This window comes from Carassius gibelio, chromosome B21, assembly GCF_023724105.1.
Source record: "Carassius gibelio isolate Cgi1373 ecotype wild population from Czech Republic chromosome B21, carGib1.2-hapl.c, whole genome shotgun sequence".
NCBI classification, from domain to species: domain Eukaryota; kingdom Metazoa; phylum Chordata; class Actinopteri; order Cypriniformes; family Cyprinidae; genus Carassius; species Carassius gibelio.
This window is the reverse complement of record NC_068416.1, coordinates 18,854,035-18,881,692: the sequence shown is the minus strand read 5'-3', so window position 1 is coordinate 18,881,692 and position 27,658 is coordinate 18,854,035. Positions and strand designations below refer to the sequence as shown.

The following is a 27,658-nucleotide window of genomic DNA, read 5'->3' as shown; positions in this document are numbered from 1 at the left end:
ATTTCCTTCTCGAAAGCCTTATTGATGAATACAAAACCTGAAGCCATTCAGCACACATCTGCTGCCTCATGGGCATAGTAGCCTGTAGGACTGCAGAAAACACAATAACCGAAAACATGGCCATATGAGGAATCATTTTCATTATGCTACAGTAATGGATCAGAACAGTCATTATTGCCACTAATTCATGCTCTGCATAAACCAATATAATTAAGTATGCGAATATGCAATCGCATGGGATCCTTGTAAGGTCTAAGCACACATGCACTAGGCATGCTAATGTTGGCATACTCGTGAGAGTCACGCGCTGACACTTTCGTTTCTCTGCAGCACTTTGTTTGATTTAACTTGATTAACTTCCTTGCCATATGTTTCCTATTATTTTTTTTGCCATTAAGCTCCATCTCTCCTTCCAGTCATGAAACATGATATCATTCGCTTCCTTCAGAATGTGGGATGAATCCAAATGATTTAAGTTCTGTTTTCTGACTGATGAACTTCCCATCCCTCATATGCAGCGAGAACAAGACGTCAATCCATAATTGGAAGCTCTCAAGCATAACATACTCAGACTAATTAAAAGAACCAGAGCTAATGGCAAAACACGCCATATTGCACTCTCCCCAAACAGGTTGTCCCTGATACAAGTCATTACAAGGGCTACACACACATACAGACACCCAGACCCCAAGGATCCTTTGCTCCATATACAGACATTGATTGTATAACTTAAACTGGGTGTTTATGGACCTCTGGTCTGGTCACTGTTTGCAGTGTGCACACACACACATATATTATCTACGATATACACACAAACCTGTTTTCAACGATCACAATAAGAAATTGTTACCAATTAAAATTAGCATATTCAAATTATTTCTGAAGGATCATGTGACACTAAAGACTGGAGTAATGGACGCTGAGAATTTAGCTTAAATTACACGGTAATAAATTACCTTTTAAAATATATTCAAATTGTAATTATGTTACACTATTATTGTTTTAATTGTCTGTATTTTTGAAACATTTGAACAGTAATGTAAAATCACATATATAAAAATTAGCAGATGAAAAAAAACTCAATTTATTATAAATATTGTTTATGCAATACACTGAATATACAGTTGTTCAAACAGGACACGTTCTCACATTCTGTCTGTGTTATTTCAATGGTGTCTCTGCATCAGAAAAAATGTCTTTGGCTGTTCTGTCACGTCTTGCTGCGTTGTAGTGTCTCACGGTATGAGCGCCACATTTTGAAGAGGCTGTGTCAAGTTAAAACTTATTAAACACGAGACTCTTGCATTCTGTTGCGTTCAATTGCACTAAGTCCAGCTGTTTTTGAATGCAAGAACGTGTCCTGTTTGAATACCTTCCTTTGCTCTCTGTAAATGTGGTTGGCATGTTGCCTGTCAGAAGGTGGTACTTCATGCTTGAATTACTCAAATGGAAAATATCTCATTATAGATTTTACGTAAAGGTCAAGATGCATGTCTAATCGCATTAATCACACAAAAAAAGTAAATGCGCTATGCTAATGCGTTAAAATGTATAGTACTATATAGTTATATCTGCTGATTGGTTATGATTGTTACAGTACATAGAATATGAGAATATGCTAATTAAATTGCTTCATTTTCGTTTACATTTTTAATTTTGGAAAAAATGATAATAAATAAATAAATAAAATTTCCCTACATGCCAATTTGTCTTGCATTCTGAACACTTCCCAAACAGTGGGAAGATTCCAAATGCAATACGAAACCCTTCCACCATCACTTTGTCTCATGAGGTGTGACCTTCGCGGAATCATCAGCTGTTGGGGAAGAAAATGCAGACCCGTGCACAACCTCTCACATTCAGAGCAGGATTATTTTCCATTCTCTGATTAATGTGCTCATGCAAAGTCAAATGTAATTTGAGGATGTGTCTTTTTACATATGCAGATTTCTGCAGCACAGCCACACTGCAACACTGTATTCATAAGCTCATTAGGAATGTGAACGTAGAAGCAGCACGGCTTGTACTATTTAACCCAAATTGATGAATTGTTCTCCGGGTATGCTAATAGTGGCCAGAGGCATTGTTATGGAACACAACACCCGTGCTTATGGGGCTGGAGGGTGTGTTCCTTTTTCCTCCCTTGAGAGGACATAGACAGTCAACAGAGGATCCAGGGTGAGCAACAGCACCCCCAGCATAGAGAGAAAGACATTTTAATATATTACAGTGTGCATGTTTTATTACAGGAAATGAGCTCAGGCTGGCGATGAGGAGCACACAAGGCCATGTTTATTTTAAGAGCTGCGCAGAACGGAGCATCAAAAAACGTTCCCATATTTCAATGCAAACATCATTATTATAATAGCATACAACATCTTTTTCAGTCCACACTTAAATCAGAATATTACATGCGTGGAGATATTTGCATAAACGCACATGCCCACGACTTTGCCTTTGAGGCTTCGTGTCCTCCCTGTTTTAAGGGAAGAGTCCCGCTCTCATTTACACAAATCCACCAGCACTGACATTCAATCAATGACAGGGTTTATGGTACAAGGCCACAGGACAGTAAATTAGGCTTAAATCAAACAGCCCAAAGTGCAATTCGGCCAAGTCACAACTTCTTCATCCTGCAGATGAAGGAATTTTAATGACCAGCTGAAGGAAACGTCAGTAAACAAATTTAACTGTCAGAGCAATATACTTAGAAGACATGTTTGATTGGAAAGCAGCCATAATCTGAGCACCCCCCCCCCCTCCCCCAAAAAAGAAAATCACTCTCCATATGTGTGTGAGGTGGACAGTGACAACATGCAGCAGAAAAGTCACATGAGAAGAGGCATGGCTGTGATTGGTTGATGCCTGTATTGTAAATCAATCTATAAATCTGCATTAAACAAGAGGCTCTATAATATGGAATGAATAGTGAACTAATTCAGACTAATTACAGAGTTAACAACTATGTTAATTGAAAAAAGTATATATATATATATATTAAAAAACATATAATTGTTAAATTTCCTTTGTCCTACCTATAATTAATTTGGCTGAACAAGTAAAAAGCTTTCAAGTCATTTTCTCAGTTTCACACTCTAGTGAGTTAAGGTCTTTTGCCTTTGTAGGGCAGTGTGGCATGGAAGCGATCAGCCTGTGGCACTACTGAAGCACAGGTTTCTTTAAAACTGGCCTTCTGCTCGACGGTTTTGTTGAATTGACTGTTTCTCTCATCTTTCTCTTGAATATATTCCATAGATTCCATATTGGGTTCAGGTCAGGTGAGTTGGCTGGCCAGTCAAGCACAGTAATATCATGGTCAGCAAACCTTTTGGAAGTGGTTTTGGCACAGTGGGCAGGTGCTGCTGGAAAATGAAATCAGCATCTCCATAAAGCTTGTCAGCAGATGGAAGCATAAAATGCTCTGAAATCTTCTGTAGATGGCTGCATTGACATTGGACTTGATAAAAAACAATGGACCAACACCAGCAGACATCACGGCAGCCCAAATCATCACTGTGACTTCAGAAACTTCACACTGGACTTCAAGCAGCTTGGATTCTGTGACTCTCCAGTCTTCCACCAGACTCCAGGCCTTGATTTCCAATTAAAATGCAAAATGTAATTTTATCTGAAAAGAGGACTTTGGACCACTGAGCAACAGTCCAGTTCTTTTTCTCCTTAGCCCAGGTAAGATGCTTCTGACGTTGTTTCTGTTTCAGAAGTGGCTTGGTAGCCCTTTTTCTGAAGATGTCTAAGAGTGGTGATTATTGATGCACTGACTCCAGCTTCAGTCCACTCTCCCAAGTGTTTGAAATGGCTTTGTTTGACAGTATTCTCAAGCTTGTGGTCATCGCTGTTCTGTTACTTGTGCTCTGTGAACAGCCACCCCTTTCGGTAATGACCTTCTGTGACTTACCCTCTTTGTGGAGGGTGTCAATGATCGTCTTCAGGACCATTGCCAAGTCAGCATTCTTCCCCATTATTGTGGTTTCAAAGAACAAGAGACACCCGGAATTTCTACTGTAGGGATGGTCATTTAATAAAACTCAAATGTAAATATTTTTATATTTTGAGATACTGGATTTTTGACTGTAATGAGCTGTAAGCTCTAATCATCAAAATTAAAACAAACAAACAAATACAATTTTAAATGTTTTACTTTACATGTAATGAATCTAGAATATATGAAAGTTTTACTTTTTGAAATAAGTTACAAAAAAAAAGAACTTTTTCATGATATTAATTTTTTTTTAGATGCACCTGTATACACACACACACACGCACATATACATATTAAGTATAAAAGTATACTAATTAGAAAAGCCAAGATTGTCAAGGCAAATTATTCATGTTGGCTTAACAAAACCTTTTTAAAAAACGTGTGAAAGTTTAAATAAACATTTTATAAACAAAATATTACAGATATAAAACAGTAGATAGAACAATAGGTAGAATGACAGATAGAATGTCAGACAGACAATAGAACGATGATAGGACGATAAAACTATAGATAGATTTATAGCTAGAACATTTTGACATAACCAGGTTTTAATAAATTGCATGTATATAGAACTTCTAATATAAATATTGTAGTATTTGCTGCTTGTTTATAGTCCCAAGTGTGAGTTAATTCCATTTAATATGCCTTTAACTTTGACAAACTCTGTGAAAGTATGTAAACACCAAATTGGAAGAACCAGGGAGGGGAACACTGTCTAGACATTTCAGAAGTTCAACACACGTCATTGGCAAAGACAGCTCTTCTGAACATTCTTACATGCACACAACAAACTAATTACCAATATGTATTTACATATTAATTCTCTGTAATCTGGCTTCTGCCCTTGCCTTCTCCAACCATCCTTGCTTTATTTATATCCATACCTACACACACTAATGCTGAGATGACAAGCACTCATCCTCACTAAAAAAGGGGATTTGTAAAGCACGGCAACATGCACGCAATCATTGGATGGATTTAAAGCATCGATCACGCGTTATTTAATATGTGTGAGTGGCGTATGAATCTTAAATGCCTCGCGTGGCCTTGAGCAGTTATGTAATCATAAACGAGCCGTAACGGTTGCCGGGCATGCGGCTTTGGAATAAATTAAAAATGAGGGGAATGTATTTACAGGATCTGTCATCATTAATGAAAAACAGAAATAGCCCTCCCACTCCTTAACATAATGGAACGGTCTAAATCGCTTACTATGATTTATATTGGCTCCTCTACCCAGCCCCCACAAACCTTAATCGATACGGGGGATAACGGTAGATTTCTCTGCCGTTATCCTCTCCCTCTCTCCACAGGGATGTTGGCCACATCTCAAATCTCCTTCCCATCCATGTTTCTAAACCAGCTCTCTCACTCCAGATTGCCTGCCCCTCTCTAGCTTTATCGGGCAAAGAAACACCGGGGTTGGTTGCTGCTCTGCCAGCCGAGAGCCTGGAGACAGTAAAGAGGGTTGTCAGTGAGGCCGGGCTGGCCTCATGTGATAAGACCTAGTGTACAAATCCAGGGTGGCAATTTAATCCGAACCATCCTGCAGCACTTCATATCACTAACACCAACTACTGTAGAAGTGCCTCGGTCTCTGTATTCTCTCATAAACACAGATACACACAGAGGCCCCATTGGGAGAGAGAAATAAGACCCGTCTGTTCTTAAAGGGCATTCAACTTCAGACACGCTTGGGGGACTTCGGGATGCAGTCAATTCAATGTCAATGGTGATGATCCTTCTTCTAATAAAGAACTTTTATTTTAGAGTAAAACAAAAACAACACACACTGCCAATTTGGAAAATAAAGAAGGAACTTACCTGGAGTATGTGTGTTTACCAATATGCCATGGCTAAGAATAATTTCTGAGCACAAATCAACATGTTAGATTGATTTCTTCAGGATTATGTGACATTGAAGACTGGAGTAATAGTTGCTATATTTAGCTTTTCATCACAAGAATAAATTACATTTTAAAATATATTATTATATTGATTTATTTAAAATGTAAAATGTAACATTGTAATAATATAATATAATATAATATAATATAATATAATATAATATAATATAATATAATATAATATAATATAATATTGAAATGGTGCAGCTGGAAAAGGGAATTTTGAGTTTCCTAAAACTACAGTGTTTTCATAGTAGCTCCATGACCTATTTAACTCATAAATCAATAAAAATGTGATTCAACATGATATGACCTCTTTAAAATGCCTCATATATTAGGTAACACAGATCAAATCTGTACTGGGAAATGTTCAGGGCTGTCTCTAAGCGCTAGAAGTTTCCCTGAAGACTAAAACTGTCAAGAATCCAGAAAAACACATGTCTGTGTCACCAGGGATGTCAAACTGCACAACAGAGACATGCTGTAAACTAACAAAAAATGCACTAAACATTTTTTATACTGTATCAAAGATGAGCATGACATTGCATGGGTATCAGACCATAGTAATCAAATCATTTGATTGAGTCCACCGAGTACCTCAGTAACATTACATCTAAACTAAACAGTCTTCTGACTAAATCCTCCAAATAGTTTTGCTCAAATAGCTTTCTGCAGGTATAATAAACCTACTTGACTTCAAAAGTATGTGCACAAGAATGACATGCGGGCCTAAAAGATTAATTCTAAAGCACAGATTAGTTTCGGACCAAAACGCAGCTATATCAGAAACAATTTATACTTGTTCTTGTTGCCCTTTATGTGGCTGATTCGGTTTCTGACAATGCAATGAGAGGAGTTTGTTACAAGCAGATACTAACAGAGCTCAATAGTCCACTGACCTGTGGGGTGATGCTTCTGTCAAAGAGCCAGCAACATAAGAGACTGTGTGTGTGCACGCATGAGGAGAGAGGAACTTCACTTGTGTCCTTGGCACATTAATGAGGTAGAAAGACAGAGGGTGAGAGGCGAGGTCACATCAGGGTCAACTCTGGATCAGCGGCCCCATTAAGTGGTCCAGACATACCGCTTTAATGAAATCAGCCAGAGAAGAGGCAGAGGAGCTGCTTTGCGAAAATCACAGCACAGCCTTATATTTATTCAGAAAGTGTTTAGTGTGATTGGCTTTGTATGAAGAAGCCTGATTCTTTCATTAAAATACCCTTGCCTTTTGAATGGCTGATGGGTGCGTGTTTGTTCCTGCATACGTTTTTCTTTCACTGTCCCTCATCACGAATTCAGTGAGTTCGAGATTTCTTATCTAAACAGAGGCAGGCGTCTTGACAGATGGATGCTGACAAGCATGTTTCGAATTTAAATCCAACACCTCGGGGAAAGGGTGTAGTTTGCATTCAAGCCAAACTATGTCTGATGTTTTTAAGGTGTTGAACATCTTCCCTATGAGTGAAGTGCACAGGCAATCAATTGCATTTGGCTGCAGCATGGAGGGAAAGCAAGTTGTATAAACCCTAAAGAAGAAGAAAAAGGAGGACAACAACATAACAAAAACAAGGAGAAGATTACATGGGATCTTTTGAGCTCATTGAAGACCAGTCATACCGCTACATTCTAAATCATTTGGTTTGATTCTGCTTGATGGAAGTCCAGCCAGAAGAGCATTGCAGTAGTCCAGCCTAGAAATGACAAGGGACTGGACAAGAAGGGCCTGTTCTTTCTGATGTTGTGCAATGCAAACCTGCAAGATCGAGCAGTCTTTGCAATGTGGCCTTTGATGGTCAGCTGGTCATCAAAGATTACACCAAAAGATTTCTGACGAAGTTGATGGGGTAATTGTAGAAGAACCTAGCTGGATGGTGAAATCATGCTGTAGAGTTGGAGTGGCAGGGAAGACAAGAAGCTCAGTCTTTGCCAGGTTGAGCTGTAGGTGATGTTCTTTCATCCATGCCGAGATGTCCGCCAGGCAGCCTGAGATCTGTGCAGCTACCGTTGGTTCATCTGGTTGAAATGAGAGATAGAGCTGTGTCATCAGCATAGCGATGGCAGGAGAAGCCACGTGCCTATATGATGGGACCCAATGATGTAGTGTATATGGAGAAGAGGAGGAGTCCAAGAACTGATCCCTGAGGAACCCCAGTGACCAGATGATGTGCTTTGGATACCTTCCCTCCTCACGCCACCCTGAAAGACCTACCAGTGATATAGGATTCAAACCAGCGAAGTGGAATCCCTGTGATGCCCAGTGATGAAAGGATCTGTCAAAAGCAGCTGACAGACCCAGCAGAAGAAGTACTGATGATTTGGAATATTCAAACAGAGATGTTGTAAACTGTAATAACAATTCCAAATATTACTGTTTAATGTTTATTATCAAATAAATGTAGCTTTGGTGAGAATATGAGAGAAACATTTCATGAACATGAAAAAATCTTACCGACCCCAAACTTCTGAACATTAGCGCATATGAATAATCTCATATTTATCTCAGCAGCAGCCGAGCAACTGTCGCTGAGATTAATGGGACTGCTAACGTATAGCTTTCTTCCACAGCTTTTATAAAAAACAAAGGAGAAATCATTAAAAGTTGTGCAGGAACAGACATTAAAACAGGCCTGGACTGTCAACCATGTTTTGATGAGAGCGTAGTGCATCCGACAAGGAAAGAAAGAGAGAGTGAGAGCAGGGAGCATCTGTCTGTTCACCTGAGACTCCACCTCTTCATCGATCCAGAGGCAGGCTGAGAGAAGAAAGGACAAACTCAAAACAAAAGACAAGATGGCTCAATCTAATCCCCGCTGTGGTGCTCCAATGAAAAGAATAAATAAGTTGATGAAAGAGTATCGTGTTCGTTTTTATGCTGGGAATCATCCCTGGCTCTCCGCGCCACTGATGGTATGGGGGATTATAGCCTGCCCCATTGAGCAGAGTCCCAACCCCAGGATTAGACGGCTTGCTGTGCCGCTTCAAGCACCTCGATAAGTGGCGTTCCCACTGCTAAATCAATACCAGCACAAAACAGCGAGCAACGTGGCCAGACACGACACTCAAGGCCCAATTACAGCCTCTTTACCCATGGAAACATGATCCTGCGAACTGAAATTCTGCACCAGAAACAAAGTACTCTGGCTTACAAAATTTGACACATTCTTCACTGGCAAAGAAGGCCATTTATAAAGACATTTGGTTGAGTTTTGCCGTATCGTTCTTGTAGGGTGAGTACAGCTTTTTACTTTCTGAATAGGGCAGGGCTGCGGATTCTGCATGAGGAATTCATCGGAAGCACATCTGCTCCTTCCAGGAGTAACTGATCCTCTCATTTCACACACCGTTTGAGAGGAATATGAAAAAAAAATCCTCCTCAGTCAAGCTGAGTGGAGAGACAGAAGATGTGCAAGTAGAAAAAAATAATAATTAACTGGTTAAACAAACTGGTTTATTGGACCAAGATAGTTTAAGCCTGGTCAAGCTGTTGTAAAACTAGCCTAACCAAAATTCCTCTAAAACCTGCAAATCAGATCATACTAATCAGGTAGAGAGAGACCAGGAAACTGATTTAGGCCTATGCTTTTTATTATTTGTTTGTTGTTATAATAATTTCAGTAGGGGTTTCATATCTATCTTATCTATAGGCTGACTTTTAAAAATAACTGATACATGCTGGAGTCTCTGGGACCACAATCATAAAAAGCATGCAAATCATCAGCAGAACATGAAGGTTAAAGAAAGCAAGAATACAGCAAGTGCAGCCATAACGGCTCAGATCTGTAGCTTCTCTACTTTGATTTGACAATGTACACATTAAAACACTGCAGTGCTGCTTTGCCTGACAGAGACATCTTGAGGACTTGTAATATTCCCTGAAGAAACTGACATCATTTCTTTCTTCTGCTTTCTTCTTAATCATTTTCAGCTTCAGACGACTATCAACTTCACATCTTTATCTGAGACACGCTCCAGTATAATTGCTCTCAACTGAGTCATCAGAGGCTTTGGTAGTTTGTCATGCACCGGCACGGCAAGCCTTCAAATGCAAAATGGCTAATTCTACCATTTGTCCTGTAGTGCTTTAATTAAGCAGCCCAAAATAATGGTTTACTTCAATTATCACCTACACAGAAACTGACTGCAAATTCTTACAAATGGACTAAATCGTAACAAGAACTTTAAATTCGAATTAAATTGTAGAACAGTGAAGTCATTTTAAACTCCAGTTCTGAAAAACTTATTTGGAGTCAAACCAAAACCAATATCGATGTTTCTCATTTGTAAATCACTTCAAATAAAATCACTTGCTAAACAAATAAATATAAAACACTTTTAATACTGTATATTTAAAATTTGAATAAATTTACATACTTTCTTCCAAACTATAGCAGTGAGCTGCCAAGACAACATTTTGTAGTCCCTATAAAATGACAGTGTTCTATATAGAGCCAAAAGAGTCTCAATAAAGATAAATGCACACACTTCATTCACATATGCACACATAGGATTCATACATGCACACACATAATTCATAAATACACACAGAGGATACACAAATGCGCACAAAATTTACAAATGCACACACAAAATTTAAAAAGCACAGAAGATTCACAAATGCATACAAAATTCAGAAATGCACACAAAATTCAGAAATACACACACAATTCAGAAATGCAAACAACATTTACACATGCACTCAAGATTCACAAATGCACAGGACAAGATTCAGAAATGTATTTCTGATGCACACACACATATATCTTAATTTACAAACTGCTTGCGGTCTGTGAACTTGACTGCATTTGTGTGTGAATTTTGAGACTCCCCTGACTTGACTCAACACACAAATGCTTTTTTTAAAACAGGGAATTGTCAGCAACCAATCAGATATCTCCCTTCTTTTAGCCAATCACAAGAACGCACTCCACTTGGGGGATTGTTTACTTATGAGCCAATCACATGAATGCTTTCACACAGCATGATATGCCTGTGGTGCTGCATATTAAAGCCAATATGAAATTGTATGAAAATACAGATGTTTAGATTACAATTCAGGTTTACTTTTTTATAATTTTTATATAAATTTATAAATGTCTCAATACATATAGCCCAGAGACTGCAGAAAAAAAGTTAACCATGGATTCATAAATTTGCAATAGGAAATTATTTAATTTTATTTAAATATTTTAATGAAAGAAAAAAAAATACACCTTTTTGAATATTTAAATATATCTAAATATTCTTTTGGATGCAATATAGAAGTCACTTTAATTATAATAATTCGGTCCCTACATGAAGAGAGAGTCAGTGGTCCACTGCAAGAGGAAAGTGACTCTCCGGCTGCGCAAAGTGAGTCGCCGGCTGCATGAGGGAAGTGAATCGTTCGCTTAGGAAAGTGAGTCGTTCACTGCGTGACTCGTGAGGAAAGTGAATCGTTCGATGATGAAAGTGAGTCGTTCGCTAGGAAAGTGAGTCGTTAGCTGCGTGACTCGTGAGGAAAGTGAGTCGTTCCCTTATGAAAGTGAGTCGTTCGCTGCGTGACTCGTGAGGAAAGTGCATCGTTTAATGAGGAAAGTGAGTCGTTCACTGCGAGAGGAAAGTGACTCTCCGGCTGCGCAAAGTGAGTCGCCGGCTGCGTGAGGAAAGTGAATCGTTCGCTGAGGAAAATGAGTCGTTCGCTGCGAGAGGAAAGTGACTCTCGGAAGGTGAGTCTCCTGCTGCGCAAAGTGGGTCGCCGGCTGCGTGAGGAAAGTGAGTCATTCGCTGCGCGAGGAAAGTGAATCGTTCGCTGAGGAAAGTGAGTCGTTCGCTGCATGTGGAAAGGGAGTTGTTCGCTGAGGAAAGTGAGTCGTTCGCTGATTGGCTCATAAGTAAACAATCCCCCACGTGGGGTGCATTGCAATGCAACACATTGACCATGTTTTACTGAGTTCCGGGCTATGGAGAGCATTTTAAATTAGTCACATACATGTACAGTATAAGGTTAGATTTTATTTAAAAAGCTGACTTAAAAGGTATGCCTTTGTAGACATAGACAACAAGGCAGCTCACTTGGATTAAGAACGGAGCAACTCTCTAACTCTGTAGAGAAGACATTAGTTCAGGCACACATTATGCAGAAAAATTATAAAATCAACCTTTGTCAGTGTGAAAAATGTACAATGTGTAAGGACTCATTAGTAATGTAGTGGAGAGCATGAGAAATCAAAGAGGATGTATAATAACTAATTTCCAATCTTCTCCCTGTGGACTGGAGCTAGCACCATTCTCACCATCATCTCCTGACCTCTAAAGTAAAAGAACAGATGAGAAACGCAGGGAAAGACACCTTACCTCCCATATTCTCAGTAAACCAGTAAATTCTGGGGTTTGAAACCCAGGGAGAATATCTTTACCCAGAAACTCTTAAGTAAAGGTGCCGGTTTAAAGGAATATTTTGACAGTTTTTCTGCAGGGAAGTAAGTTTTATTTCAATTTTGGTGGATATATTTTCAGATTACCAACGGTCAAATGGATTTTGGTAAGTGCTTTTGAAGCAGTTTTAAACTACAGCTCCCTTGTGCACAAATCATAAAACTTTAAAAGCCCCTGTAAACCCAAAATGCAATTTTTTCAGTTGCCCGAGACAAAAATTACAATTAGGTAAAGCATGTCAGAGTAACAAGAATATCTTCTTCAAACACCCACACATTAGGTGGAATAGGAATTTCAATGAGCGAGCATAATCAAATAACTGTACGTTATTGGAATATGATTTATATAAAACTCTACAGGCGAGGAAAGAAAATTCTGTTAATGTTCATCATTTTTCTCTTTAGGCTGAAAATGAGTGCATGAAAGCTCAGAGCTCTGTCGATACCGCTTGCCACCCCACACTGTGTGGCCATTATATGAACTGACACATCTGAAAGTAATGTATTTGCAGTCTGATAGGAAAAAAGCAAAGCGAGATGATTCAGACTTAAATAACATAGATGTTTTATATCCCTGTCGCATTTGGGCACAGAAAACAGAGTTTCTTTTTTTAATCAGGGGTTGGAATGGGGCGGGTTTGTGAGATTCATTTACATATGCAAATTGCACCAAAGAGAGGTGCTGAAAAAGGTGAGGGACCTATAAGGGCTGAGAGCACAGCTGTCAGTCAATGCCTTCTAATCTCTCGGAGTGCAGAAATGCAGAGTGAGTATAATATAATAATTTTCAGACAGAAAATGTAATCTAACACCATTTTCGAAAGGAGAAAAAAAAACTGGTTGAAAATCTGAACCAAGAATATGAATATGCATAACAGAAAAAGCTAAAACCACCAAACAAACTAAATGATCCAGGTTCAATATTAGCACTGGGAAAGAATATATATAAAACTATTCCATTATATATTAATTTAGCTTTGCATCTCTATTTTCTGTCCAAGTTAAATTGACAGCAAGGGACTAAACCTAATGGGTCAGTTCACCCAAAATTCTTCATTTACAGCCGTTCATATATTTAAAGAAACCTGAGACATGTCTGTCCATCCATTGAAAGTCCATTACACTAAAACTTGCATAAAGTAAAACAAATCCATATGAATTGATGGGTTTAATTAAAATCTTCTGAAGAGATGTGATCACTTTATATGGTGAACATATTTAATTTAGGCTTTTATTCCCAACATCAATAAACACTGATCCACACGTGTGCATACAGTACATCAAATATGGTAAACAGAAGCGGAATTGTACTTGCTTAAGGCACAAAAAAATAACACTTCATCGGTTTTTGTGTGTCAAAGATGCACGTTTGAGCTTCAGTTTACCATATTTGATGTGCTCTGTGTGTGTGTTAAGCAATGTTCATCTGTTCCTCACGATGCGTTGCTCACAAAGATGAACAAAAATCCTGTGGGTCTGAAACAACATGAGGGTGAGTAATTGATGACATCATTTTCAGTTGTGGTTGAGCTTTCTCTTTAAGCAGATACATTTACACTAAATAAACTGATGAAACACCCTAAATTACATACAGTAGTACGAACACCACTTCAGTACCAATAAATGGCTCAAATTAATCCATTAAATCCCAATTTTTTCCCAGACATGAAAATATCTGAATGATGTGTCATTAGTAACCCTTTGAAATAATCAATAACTATTTTTTTTTAAGTTATTTTGGAAAAGTGTGTGAAAAAATGTGTTTTATGTGACCAGTGGGATAATGTGTGTACTGAAATAACAATTTTTTTGTAGTCATAAAAATGGTTTGATATCTAGATAGCTATTTTAAACTGTTTGGTCACATTTTAGGGTTACTATTACGCATAAAAAACGTGTGCAACATTGATAGGAACACTGAGATTTAAAAAAAAGAATTCTAAATGTTTACTCATTTTTGTAAAATATAACAATTCTTTTTATATTATTGCTTAGACTATTACAACATCATTATTGTAAATTTTTTGTAACATTATAATTTTTAATTTAGTGCAATATTTTGTCACTGAAACATTTTATTGTAATTTTCACTAGCAACTGCAATTAGATTTATATTGTATATCTAAGTTCACTGTTATCCCACTGATCACTATTGTTTACTCACATGTCACACATGTTTACTCATTCTATGACCACACTCAACAAAACGAAATATATGTGAATGCATATATTTATACTTGACACCCTAAAGATCAAGTGTACCAAACATCTTTGTCATATATTTATGTTAAGACACTTTACTAGCCTTTAGTTTTGGAGCTTTAATGCAGCCATCGTCTTCTCAAGGTGCAAACAGGAAGTAAACTGCTCTGGTCATGTGACAATTTGCACCAATCACGTGGAACTGCACATATTTAAATGAGACCCTTTATTTTTTCCATATTTGCAGGATGTACACTAACACATCAGTCAGTAAGGTTTTTAGAGCTTTATAAATGAAAACCTTTTTTACAGTCACTATAGTGACCGGTAGGATTAAACGGATTAATCACATGAATACAAATGACCAAAAAAACAACTAAAAAACACATGCAACAAGAAGTAACTACAAAGCTACATGTAGATTAAAGTAGCTATAAAGTTAAGCTTGTTACAGGAAAAGTTGCATGTTTGAAAGTACTGCTGTACTCTGAAAAAAACAAGCTGTCGGTGCCAGAGGGCCTGTATATGAAACAAGCAGAAGAGTTGAGAAGAATAGTCATTAGTCAGAGATGCTTATATTTAAGGGGCTAAAGGCCAAAGGGCTGTATGGTGCAGGTCACTGTATATGTGCATGCGTTTGTTGGCCAAAACTTTACAAAGAGAATTCAGTTGCAAGCAAGTGGTTTGGTTTGCAGTGTATTTTGCCTTAAGCTTCAATCATAAACTTTGAACTTCTTGGACATTCAAGTAACCAGCAGCCTTCTGATGATAATGCTTTTCATATCAATAGTCTCTAGATTTAGAATTCTCCTTTGTTAAAGGTGCCATAGAATGAAAACTGTATTTACCTGGGCATAGTTGAATAAAAACAGTTCTGTATATAGAAATGACATACTGTGTATAGAAATAACATACTGTGAGTATGTCCTCTTTCTTATGTAAATCTTGTGCATGCAAAAGACAGCTGAAAAACAGTCGAATCAGAACATACACAGACTGTGATGTTACAGTTGGGATCACTATTAGTTACGCCCACAACATTTGCATATACCCGCCTATGTCCTGTTACAGTACAGTACGTAAGATTTCACTTACCACATAAATCGAATAATGAGAGATAACTGAGGATGCTGGCAAATGATTTACAGATCCTGAGTACCACTGCATATGATCTTGTAAAATGTGTGGTAAGGACTGCCGCTGTAGTTTACACAGAGCATGTGCATTCAAAAGCATGTTTCAATGCCCCCACATATTAATAGTGGCTGCCTGATGTCCGCATTTTATATACAGTATAATTACCCAACTATATAAATGTGAGAGACGTTATTGAAATATACATTTCCCTGTGTTTCCTTCCTGCTGTGTGAGCTTCTGAAATGAGCTGCACTGTAAAACAGCCAGTCAGAGCAGAGCTCAACATTATTATTCATGACCCTTCCAAATAAGGTAAAACCAGACCATTTCATTCTAGGGACAAATCCTAGGGTTGAAAATGAACATGTCAAACTGTTTCTGGAGATTTTTTGCCCTTGGCTAAGCCACATACCTTCTATGTAGATATCAGAGAACAATTTAAAATATTACATCAATGCATTCCATGGCACGTTTAATAAAAGCGTTAATAGATTAGACAGATTGAATTGTTACTGACCTTTTTCCGAAGTTGGCTTCCTTCCTGCGACAGTGCAGCGTGACCACTCTGTGTCCCTCGCTCCTGACGTCTTGACTAACTGTCCACTGAACAGGGTTGCTGGCCCTCGCTCCCAAAAATGCCACACCATCCTTCAACTTGACCCTGTTGGAAACAAATTACCATTCATTATGTAGTGTTTTATTTTTTATTAAAAGAAAAATTAAAGATCATCATAATACTTTTATTTAAAAAATAAACAACAGCTGGCGTTTGCTTTTTCCAAGACACTCCTCATGGAAAATGAAAGATTAACAAAAAGTGTTTTGTGTTCGTGAACGGATTGCAGTTGTTTACCTCATGCATTAACGGACAACGAGAGACTAACCAACAGCTAATGCAATACAATTGAGGGTACAGATGTTCTTGTATAACCTCTAAATCAGTTAAAGGATTATCAGTCATTGTGTTCTGCTTTCTTCACGTATAATCATAACTGCAAGTTACAAAAGAACTCTGTTTATAATTTTTTTAAGTCTATTAAATTGATTAACACTGACACAATAACTAACACAATAACACACACATACACAAACATATTCACTCTAATGGACTACAAAAGGTGAAATTTTGAGTAATTTACTTGTCGACTACAATTTCAATGAATGGGGACTGCAGATATCAAAATTCTAAAAGGACACAAAAGTATCATACACAAGTATTATAATGACAGTCCATACAAATTGGGAGCTATATTGAAAATCTTCTGAAGTACTTTGATAGCTTTGTTTGGCTGCACTTTGTGACTTGGAGCACAGAAAAAATCATGAGCAAATCACTGTGGACCAAATCAACCGAATTACTGAAAAAGTCCAACACACATACACACACCTACATGGTGCTGGTTCAAGTTTATTTGACTAAGTATACTTCTAAGTAAAGTTCAAGTATATTTTTAAGTATACTTTATGTAGCAAGTATACAAATATCAGTGTTCTAATAGTATAGTTATAAGTGTACTGTTTCAATACTCCTTGGGACTAAATTGGCACAAATTCTAGTATATAAAAGTATACTTTTAAGTATAACAGTAGCAAACTTTGAGTACATTACTAGTTTATCTTTAGTTTGTAATTTGTACTGCAATTATACTAAAAGTGAACTTATAGGTACACTGGTAGTTTATTAATTGAACACTTTGAAGTATAGTCTCAGTAAACTACTAGTCTAGTAGATTTATACTGCAAGTATACTCATAAGTTTTCTTTGAGTGAACTTTCCATCATACTTTAAGTATATTACTATGTCCCTATTTAGGTTTTAATGTGTATATATTTTGCTGTATTGGATTCAGAATGATAATCAAAAAGTAGATGGAGTCGATCAACACCCCAAAGCTTGATTGTAATTATTACCCCTTCATCTGTCATTTTACAGTTTTGATGCTGTTTCATGTCAGATGATCATGTTACATGTGTTAGTATTTGGTGTTTATTTTTTCTTCTTCACTTGTGTTTTTTTGGAAATTCTGTACAGAAGATATGTTCTAACACCTTCTACTCTGTAATAATGAAAACACGGATTCTAGGAGTTCTGACGATTGTTTTGCTTTGAAGTTTTTTCCTCCACATTCGAATCTAGAATAAACTAACTAATGGCACATAAATCCAAGTGTAGCAATAATACACTAATCCAAACACAATTCAGGACAGCATACCATGTGCTATAAAAGCTCCACTGGTGGCAACAAAATTGCCTGCATAGAAAAATGCTTAGAATGCACTTGGAGGATAGTTTGAATAAACCACTGACTTTCTTGGTTATCTCATTCTTTTTAAAGCACACTTTTTTTTTTTTATAAACGTGACTCATGTTTACTACCAATCAAGGATATCACACATACTTTAAAATAATAATAAATAAATAAAAATACAACATTTTTACGCCTTTAGCTTGATATTTAAAGGTCACTCTGTGCCTCAATTGACAGTGACTACTTTTAGAAATACACCACTTCCGAAACATTTAGTTTGTAGTCTGCTTGTAGTGTTGAATACTGCACAGAATTGAATGCTACCTTGAATACATTATGCCAGAGTCTGAAGCACATGTACCTTCAATATTCTCAGTATCTTTTCACATATTGCAGCTACTAACATTATTTGTAACAGAACATTTATACATTTCCTGGTGACCCTGGTGACTTATACTGTGAAGCGGTTCTATCACTGTGGGTTTATTCTGAACATCATGCAGTGTTTAGGTCATAGCTACTTTTTTTAACTTGCTTAGAAACACACATATGCATCTATAAAAGCAATGTTATTAATGGCCTTTTTTTGTCATTTCTTTGGTCGAAGCATAAAAGGATGCTTCTATGAAAAGACTTGCTTCACTCTGGATAAATACATTCAAATTCACTATGAATTACACATTACTGTTCAGATTTTTCTACGCAATAGCCATTTAAATAGATGCGTCATCAGATTTTCTACTGCTGAATACACATTAACTGAACTAGCTTAAAAATACCTTTTTTACGCATGATTTGAGCAAAAGCAGCCTATTTTATGATGCCTCTGATGTGCGATTTTTTCAGTTTGAAATAAATGTTTTTCTTTTGACATTTCACATTCAGTCCCATAAAAAGTGTAATAGCTCAGCTGTTTTGAATATTCATAAGAAATGTATCTTTAGCATTAAATCAGCATTTTAAGACACAATTGTAATATTTTTTCACATACGTTTAATCAAATAAATACAGGGTTGTAAATACAGTTATGTTCAAGTAGCTGTTCTATCATAACCGGAAATGGTCTAAATTTGGCAAGTGGCCCTTTTAAAAATATCCCCTTCCCTTCAAAAGTGCAAAAATGCTAATTGGAATTCATCCAATGACTTAATTCATATATGTAAGCAGCACCAAAGCAGACTGTGTCTGGTTAAACTGGATTGCGGGTGGTTAATGATTAAGACGCAGGTGTTTGCTCAGAAATGTTATGCAGAAGAGGCTGTTTAGTCAATTTAGCCCTTTGTGTCCTATCTGATCTGTTCATGTTATACTTTGCATTTACATAATGAAGATGATTTTTATTCTCAGTTTAACTGTTTTCTGATTGATCAAACAAAAATCCAATATACTCTAAACAGGGAGACATATATCTAACAGTTCATCTAAAAATCTACAAAAAGTGCAGTTGCAAGCAGCATGAGAAAGCATTTAGGGTTAATTAGGGAATGGAAGATTTAAATGAGATTGGTTTGGCTAATATGATTTCTGAAGAGCAATAAAGGCTGCAAAGCAATTTAAAGAGAGATTTTCTTTTCCCTCACATCAGCACATGGGTGCCAACTCATTAATTCTAAAACAACCTGAGTATCAATTAAAGTAGTATTTACCAATGTGATAGGAGTGTCGGCACTGGCGAGATGGCTGGAGAGGCAGGAAGCGGAGGACGAAGGGAGATGGATTGTAATATCAGATAGAGTAGATCCGTCGAAATCCTGACAGTCTGTCAACCCTGTGGCAGTTCTCCAAAATAACATGAGTAAATTCCCCCGATTCTCTGACATTATAAAAGTGAGGGATGCACATGCTCGGATGATTCCGGCATTCGACACAAATCACATTCCGTGACAGTTGTTGGAGCGAGCACTGTGTGCTACTCCTGTGTACAGGCTGAAACAACTGGCCTGAACTTCCCCTGCAGATGTCCATGATCTATATTGACCCGGCTGAATTACATCAAAGAATTGTTAAAGTGTTATTGTTTTATCCTCCCTGTTGCCCACTAAGAATGGTGAAGGAATATCTGATAGTGGAGAGAGAGAGAGAGAGGGATCAGTACTATACAATCAGTGCATTAGTGCTTGCCGTTTTTCAGTTACTCTTTTTACAAGTTGCATTATTATGCCAGTAGGTGAGTTATGAGTGAGTCATTTAACTTTTTCACCCGATTCAAAATATTGTAATTGACCAAGTTTGAGTGAGTCATTGAAACCATTTAACTAATTTGTTTACAAATGCTGATGCATTCTGTAATTTATTACTGTAAGTGACCGACTTCATGTCGAGTTAGTCGAGTTAGTCTTGAATCGTTCATTCAACCAATATATGTAAAAAAACAAGTTCAAGTTCTGCATTTGTGAATAAGTCACTGAACAATCTGTTCAAAAACAATGAATCATTCAGTACATGAGTGTGGCTCAAAGATACACAACGGCCCTGATGTACAGTAACATAACATAAACATTTCCATTATTAGAGTAAAACCAGAGGAAGGAACAGTATTGTGTCTAAAATGCAAATTACTCAATATCACCTTTTTATTGAACTGTTGTGTAAATGCGATATAAAACGATCATACTGCCTCCTTACTTAGGTACAGTAGGCAAATAGGGCTGCTCCTTAATGTCGACTAACCATTGGTGGTTCTGTTGCGATAATTTGCGTTTAACATAAAATAATACATCTTTAAAATCTGTGAAAGGTTTACTTTTATTTGTGTACACTCACAATAACAACAAAACATTGTGCTTTTGTAAAATAATGAAAGCAAAGAGGTTGGGCTTTCTGCCATCTTGGTCCCTATGAATTTTGGCATGTAAAAAAATTATTAATTATTATAATGTTAAGGTAAACTTCTTGCAGTTTTTTTCCCCCTGAAACTTGCATTATCATTTCTTCAGCCAGTGCACAATTAAAGGCTCATTATTATGAATAATATGGTTTATTAACATGAACATGCGATTAGTCGACTAATCACTTCAAATTAACGACTGCTAAGTGACAAGAAAAAACTTTAATTGAGGCAGCCCTACTACAAAGTTAACACCAAAGTCTTTTGGAACACCTTTTTTTTTTCTTACTTACATACATATTTGTCAATTGAAGTGTTGGTATATATATGATTCTGATTGACCCATTATGGCATTATGTGGGCAGACATTAAAGAAATGCCATGAATGCCAAAGAATACCATGAATGACCAATCAGAAAGCAACCAGAAATGCAATGTAATATTATGCATCTCAGTATTCATTCTCAGTATATCAGGATTGATTTAATCCAGCAGTAGGGGTTTTGCTGGAGTCAATACTGAGCATTTTGGCAAAACGCTCATCCTTAAAGCTGCACTATGAAAACTACACATGTATTACAGTAGGAAGACGGATGAAGAGAGACGGCACTAAACATTGACTCAGATTCAACACCTGCATGAGTCTTTTCACCCCCTGAGCTGCACATAAACCCCCTGTGTGTGAGAGGAATCATTTATGATACATTATGCACACACAAACATACACACACACATTTGTTCCAGGCCAGCAAAGATAGCCTGGGGTGACAATTACTCCAACATCACCAAATCGACATTTAATTGCAATAAAAGGCCGTATTAGCAAACAGTGTGTTAAGTAGTTCACAAAAGACCTGGAGGAAGACGGGATAATTGATCAAATTAAATTTATAGAAATGCTTTAGTGTTATTTGGCAGAAAATTGTATATAATGGTGTACTGCTTTTTACTATTAAAAAGCAGGCAATTGACCATTCGCTAAAGCCCACCATCCTTAGTTACTGTTGTTGGGCCCGATCAGCCATGCCACTCTCATGGAAACTGACTGCGCTGACAGACTTTTTTTTTTAAGAAATTCTAACAATAAATACCATTTTGTGGGTCTTTAATGTGTCGTGACAGATCACTCTATTGCCTCAGTTCAAGCGGCACATGAATCAAAAAACCTCTTTAACATTTTTAAACTTTAAGCCCGCCAAAGTTAATCTGCTCTCCTGACTGATTTGTTAGTTGGGCCAAATTGTGGATTCAGCGAGATGATTGGTAAATTGTGGATTCAGCGATATGATTAGTCAGATTGTCTGTCAATCAAGCTCTTTGTGAACTGTCAACTGTGCTATCAAAATTAATTCTATGAATGGCAATTCAGTTGCTGATTTTAAAATGAAGGGAGAATGTACAATTCTAATTGTAATTTTATGAATTCTACTAATGTAAGAGTGCTGTTTTAAAAACATATGTAAAATTTTATTAAATAATAATAAACTGAGCAATGCCAAGATGGTCGTCGCACCACCGGTGCTCTGGCCCTAATGAAATATATACATGTTATTAAATTATTTAATAGAAATTGTCCAAATTTGCTGTGTTTTGACAAAATCTTAATTTAGAAAACTATACCTCATCAGTTGACAAAAATATTCAAACTGAAAAAAAGTGTGTGTAAATAAGCAAATAGACATAGTTGAGTAATTTTGTTGAATTTATTTGGATTTTAAGTTTGATACCATTTCAATTCAAATTCCAACATGAGAACTGAAAGCAAGCAAATTCTCAATTTTACCCAATCCTTGAGTAATTATCCGCTGGAAAGTTCATTTTTAATTGGCGTGTGTTGCTATAATGTTAATGACTGGATGCTGAGGACTGACACGACGCATGAGAACATTAACGTAGCCTGCAACAGGGAAGGAAATTAAAAAGAAGCCTACATAAAGATCTCCAGCCTGATGGCAGACAGGGGGTGAATGGTCTTACTGAACGGAAAGGAGGGGAACAAGGGCTCATCTTGAGCTCCTGTCTAAAACTGACAGACAGGCTCTTGAGTGCTTGCCAATACCAATGGGGACTGGCTGGTCCCCCAATGAGCCAGACCAGGCACAATGTACCAGTTTCTTCCCCGCAGCTGTATATGTGTCATCTGTTTGATTACAGAGATTCCTGCCATTCAAGCTTTGAGCTATTACCTGCCAGTGAGCCGGGCATACTTTACAAGAAAGGCCAATACTCATTCCCAACAGGTGCTGGAGCCTTAGATCTTCCCGAGCCATGATGAGACATCCAGGCACGTCAAAGGAAGAATGATATCAGAGGAGTAAATGTCAAGCCTTGCATTTGAAAGAGGTTCAGAGTGGGTTTTCCACTTAAACTGGCTTTTTCCCTACACGGTGTCTGCGGACATGGTTGATATCAGCGTTTACAATCCAATAAACAGACAACAAGCTGAAGACAGTAAGCTTGCCCTACAATGAGGCAGGAAATGTCAATATTTGGACAGGAAGTTACTAGTCATTCGCTGAAAGCACAAACGCAGATCAGTTTGTAACATTTTTTGTATCTTTTGATAGAAACACTTGGCTCACAATAACAAAGAGGGAGAAGATATGTCAAAGAAAATAATTTTGGTGTTATTCAAGCTTTTTTATTTATTTTACATATTGCTGCTCGGGAGTATTACCAGTTAAACAGACATAAAATTGCACAATTCATCCATTAGAAGCAACATCTTTTTATCAGTTTCTTTCTAAACAAAGACACAACCTTGGTGTTGCCAGCACAACAGAAACACTTTAGATTCATTAGCCTTTTATAAGACAACTAGATAAAATGGCACAACTAATTTACATTGACAAAACCATGATATATGCATGACAGTAACATGCACAGGCTGTGAATAATTGAAATAAAATTAATTGGAAGAGGGAAAATAAATATAAAGGTAAAAAAAAAAAAAAAAATTGGAATAAGCCATTTTTTTAAACCCTCACAGCTATCTGATTAAACGAGGGGCTCCTGGACAAAGCTGACCTTTAAAAGAAAAGAGGTATTTGAAAGAGACAGCATCTCACCAGCCTCTCTATGATGGAAGCAAGATGCTCACAGAGTACTGAACAATCCAGAAGACGAATCAAATTAGTGCACATAACATATCAATATAGATAGGGGTGCCTTAAGATACCCATGATTTATCACCATAAATTACACTAAATATTAATTATTCATCATAAGTAGATAGAAACAAAAGTTGGCATAAATGTGAGGTATTTGGTGATTGCTTACTGCGTTTTTATTTTAAAACATGCTATGCCCATGTTTAATTAAATCAAAGCTGTTTAAAGTACATTTAAGCAATAAGGTTACTGTTTTTCCATCCCCGGATTTAAAATTAAGACTTGAAGCAGCACTGCTGATGGAACATGGTGACTGAACCTAAAACCTTCAGCTGACAGATTATATCCACACATTTGTAAATTACTGAAGTCGCAAGAATTTTGCAGAAGTTTTTGTTTTTTAAAGTAATGACCAAGCATCCAGTGGCAGATAGTGAGCTGATCATATGTTTGATCAATTTAGCCTTCTTAAATCATCCCGGCTTGCCTAAAATAAAATTATCATATTTATTAACTATAGATATAAAACAGTTCGAGCATATAACAATGTTCAAACGTTAAACCTAGATAAATGTGCACTATATCCAATAGTTTGTGTGGAGAGTGCAAGCTAAAGTGTGCTTTGCAGGACATGGAAGCACCGGCGCAATCACTTGCATATTGTTTCAGTGGATACACATTATTTTTGCTCATAAAGGTAGGGTCTACTGTTATTTGTGTGCACTCACAATACCAACAAAACATGATGCACTTTTTGCCGTCTCATCTTGAACGCATGCCGAAACTCAGCAAATACAAGCCTCACAAACATGAAAAATATATCTATGGAAAACTTTAAATGTCCCGTTTTTCGCGCTTTTTTGAACGTTTGATTGTGTTTACAGTGTGCAATATAACGTGTTCATGTTTCGCGTGTAAAAAAAACAGTACACACTTGTTTTTCACACAATTCACCTATCTATATGTCTCTGTTTTCACTATCATAAAAACGGGCTGATGACTTCCTTGTTCTATGAAGCCCCTCCTTCAGAAATACGTAACGAGTTCTGATTGGGCCAGCGGTTCCTGTGTTGTGATTCGACAGCAGCTGAGCGCACGCTGCCCTCCTGGAAACGTGCGATTTGGGCTAGTTTTGAGAAGCAAATGGGCAGGAGCATGTGCTGGAGATGTACTTATAATCACAGGATCGTATTTACTGACGAGATGCGCATGAAAAATCGCATTTGTTTTTTTGCACAGCCCTAACATCTAGATAACAAAGCTAAACAGTGATGCCCTTTGTGTAATAAGTTACAGAAACTGTTAAACGCACCAACTTCAATGATAAAATACACTTACTGGTTGTGGTCCATAAACAACGCCTTCTCCAGACAAAGAGGGAACTGCTCCATCTTTCAGGAATAATCTTTGTGCGAATCCGGCATTAAACTGATTGAGATTGAGGAAGTTGTCCTCAGCAAGCTGTCCTCAGCAAAATGTGCTGCATATAGTTTTACATGTGGATTATAATTTTCAGGAACTGAATTAAACATAAATTGTAACCATTAATCTCCATGTACAGCGTCCCTGGGAAGGTCAAACAAAGGTGATTGGACTCCGAGATAAAAAAAACATCGTTTCTACTACATGGCGACAAACACAAACGCAGCTGTTCCTCCTCCGTCGGAGCGCAACAAGTCCACGCCCCCCTTTTTGTGAATTCATGTTTGACTGTTGGCATGATGTACATTTTATGAAACGCCGTGTTGGTTTTACTTCGGATGTTATGGGATAAGTACCTTCCAAAATGTTCAACTTTTGTCTCATCAGTCCATAGAATATTTCCCCAAAAGTATTGGGGATAAGCAAGATGTTTTTTGGCAAATGGTATATGTATTGGTATTGTGTTAATTTTGGTAAGCGATATGTTTTGCCCTGGAACTCTCTCTTTCTTATTGTTGATTTTCATGAAAACAAACTATAATTGAGGCAAATGAGGCCTGCAGTTGTTTAGATTAGGGCTGTCAAAATTGCTCAAAAATTATGTTCGAATATTCCCTCTAAAAAAAAAAACACAAATATTCGAACTATTCGAACATCTGGTTGCGCATGTTTTCAATGACGCGCATTATGTAAATAACAGGACAAAATGATCCAAAGATACATAACTACTTGTATAGGTAGTCTATTTAAATTTAAACATATTTGACAATGTATTACCTACACAAAACCAAGGAAATCAACTAATGTCCAAGACTGCAGCCCTTACGCTCTCTCACCCTCACATTCTCTGCGCATAACGGTTTAAATGAACTAACAAATTTTGAGTGCTGATCAAGAGTTTTTTGCAAGCAATTTAAGGTCGCGACTGTTGTCCCAAATATAGCATGCTTCATTCAGTGATTGAAACAAATATTATTAATATTAATTGAAGTTTTACAGCATATAGAACTGACACTGAATGCTCCGAGAAGGCTGTGCTGTGGTAAACATGGAATTTTTCCTTGACATGAAACGATAAATAATCAAACCTCGGTTCCACTGCTTGACAGAACTCCCCGAAGTGTGCCCCATCCACGATACTGATCGGTCTCATGTCCTTACAAATGAATGAAATTTATTTATCCATTATGGACTCTTGTCATGTTGCAGACAAAGAGCTTGTGGCGGGCGATGCAAAGTAGCGTTAAGTGGTCGAATGGTATGCTAACTGTATCTTAAATAGCTTGCATACAACTTTATCTCGCGGGTCAACAATTTTACCTCACTTTCTCTGCTGCGGTCGAGTTGGGCTCTGCACTTGCTGCCATCTTCCATGAAGACGCGTCAACTTTCAGCAGTGATGCTGTGCCAGACAGTGCGACTCCTGTGACCTGTCCCTAAACTCTCAGACGCGCTAACGCGGCCAATCGCAGACCAGACAGCCACGCCTCTACTACCGCGGGCGTTTTTTCCACATTTTTTTTTTTATTCGAATATTAATTTTCACCTTCGAAATTCGTTTTTTTTTTTAAAGAATATTCGTTGACAGCCCTAGTTGAGATGTTGTTCTGGGTTCTTTTATGACCCCATAAAAGATAAGTCGTTGTTGCACTTTTAAAGTAATTTTGGTTGGTTTGCTTCACTTTTGTCAGACAGGTTCTATTTAAGTGATTTCTTCAACAGGTCTGGCAGTAATCAGGCCTGATTGTGGCCAGTGAAATTTAACTTTTTAAAATAATGTGGTTAATCTTATTTCTTTCTGAGGAGAGGGCAAATTTATTTTTCACCTACTGTAGAGCCAGTTAAGTTTGGACAGCTTTTTTTTTATTATTAAATCATTATTTAAAAACTTCATTTTGTATTTACTTGTATTTACTTTGTGTAATATTAAAATATGTTTGATGATCTGAATCTTTTAAGTGTGACAAATATGCAAAAACATTTTTATAAAATAAAAAATAAAAAAATAAAACAGGAGGGTGGCAAAAACATTTTCATGGCACTGTATATAAATTACACAATATAATATATTTTATAATATAATATAACTATATAACTATATAACTATATATATATATATATATATATATATATATATATATATATATATATATATATTATATATTTATATATATATTATATATTTATTTATATATATAAATTATCTCGTTAAAATCCTTGCATTCATTCATCAACAAACAATATGAATATCAATAAAGTCTACAGGCATATAGGTATGAATATTACCAAAGGACACACTGCTCCTCCTGCACAGCTTTGCTACAACAGCAAGTACAAGATAGGCTAGAATATGTATTTTGCATTTTAAAACACTGTATAGGTTGAAAAAAT

At 37.0% G+C, this 27,658-nt stretch overlaps 2 protein-coding genes across 2 annotated transcripts in view; one reads left to right on the top strand and one right to left on the bottom strand.

Moving 5' to 3' along the window:
* The window catches only part of LOC127986179 (60S ribosomal protein L17), a 232,369-nt gene that overhangs the window by 44,492 nt on the left and 160,219 nt on the right, over positions 1-27,658 (top strand). The gene's annotated exons all lie outside the window — the stretch shown is intronic.
* Positions 1-27,658, bottom strand: part of LOC127986168 (transmembrane protein 132C-like) — a 121,591-nt gene that overhangs the window by 35,378 nt on the left and 58,555 nt on the right. Inside the window, exon 3 of the mRNA XM_052588415.1 lies at positions 16,177-16,320. Coding sequence (XP_052444375.1) covers positions 16,177-16,320 — 144 coding nt within the window. The remainder of the gene's footprint in view (positions 1-16,176; positions 16,321-27,658) is intronic.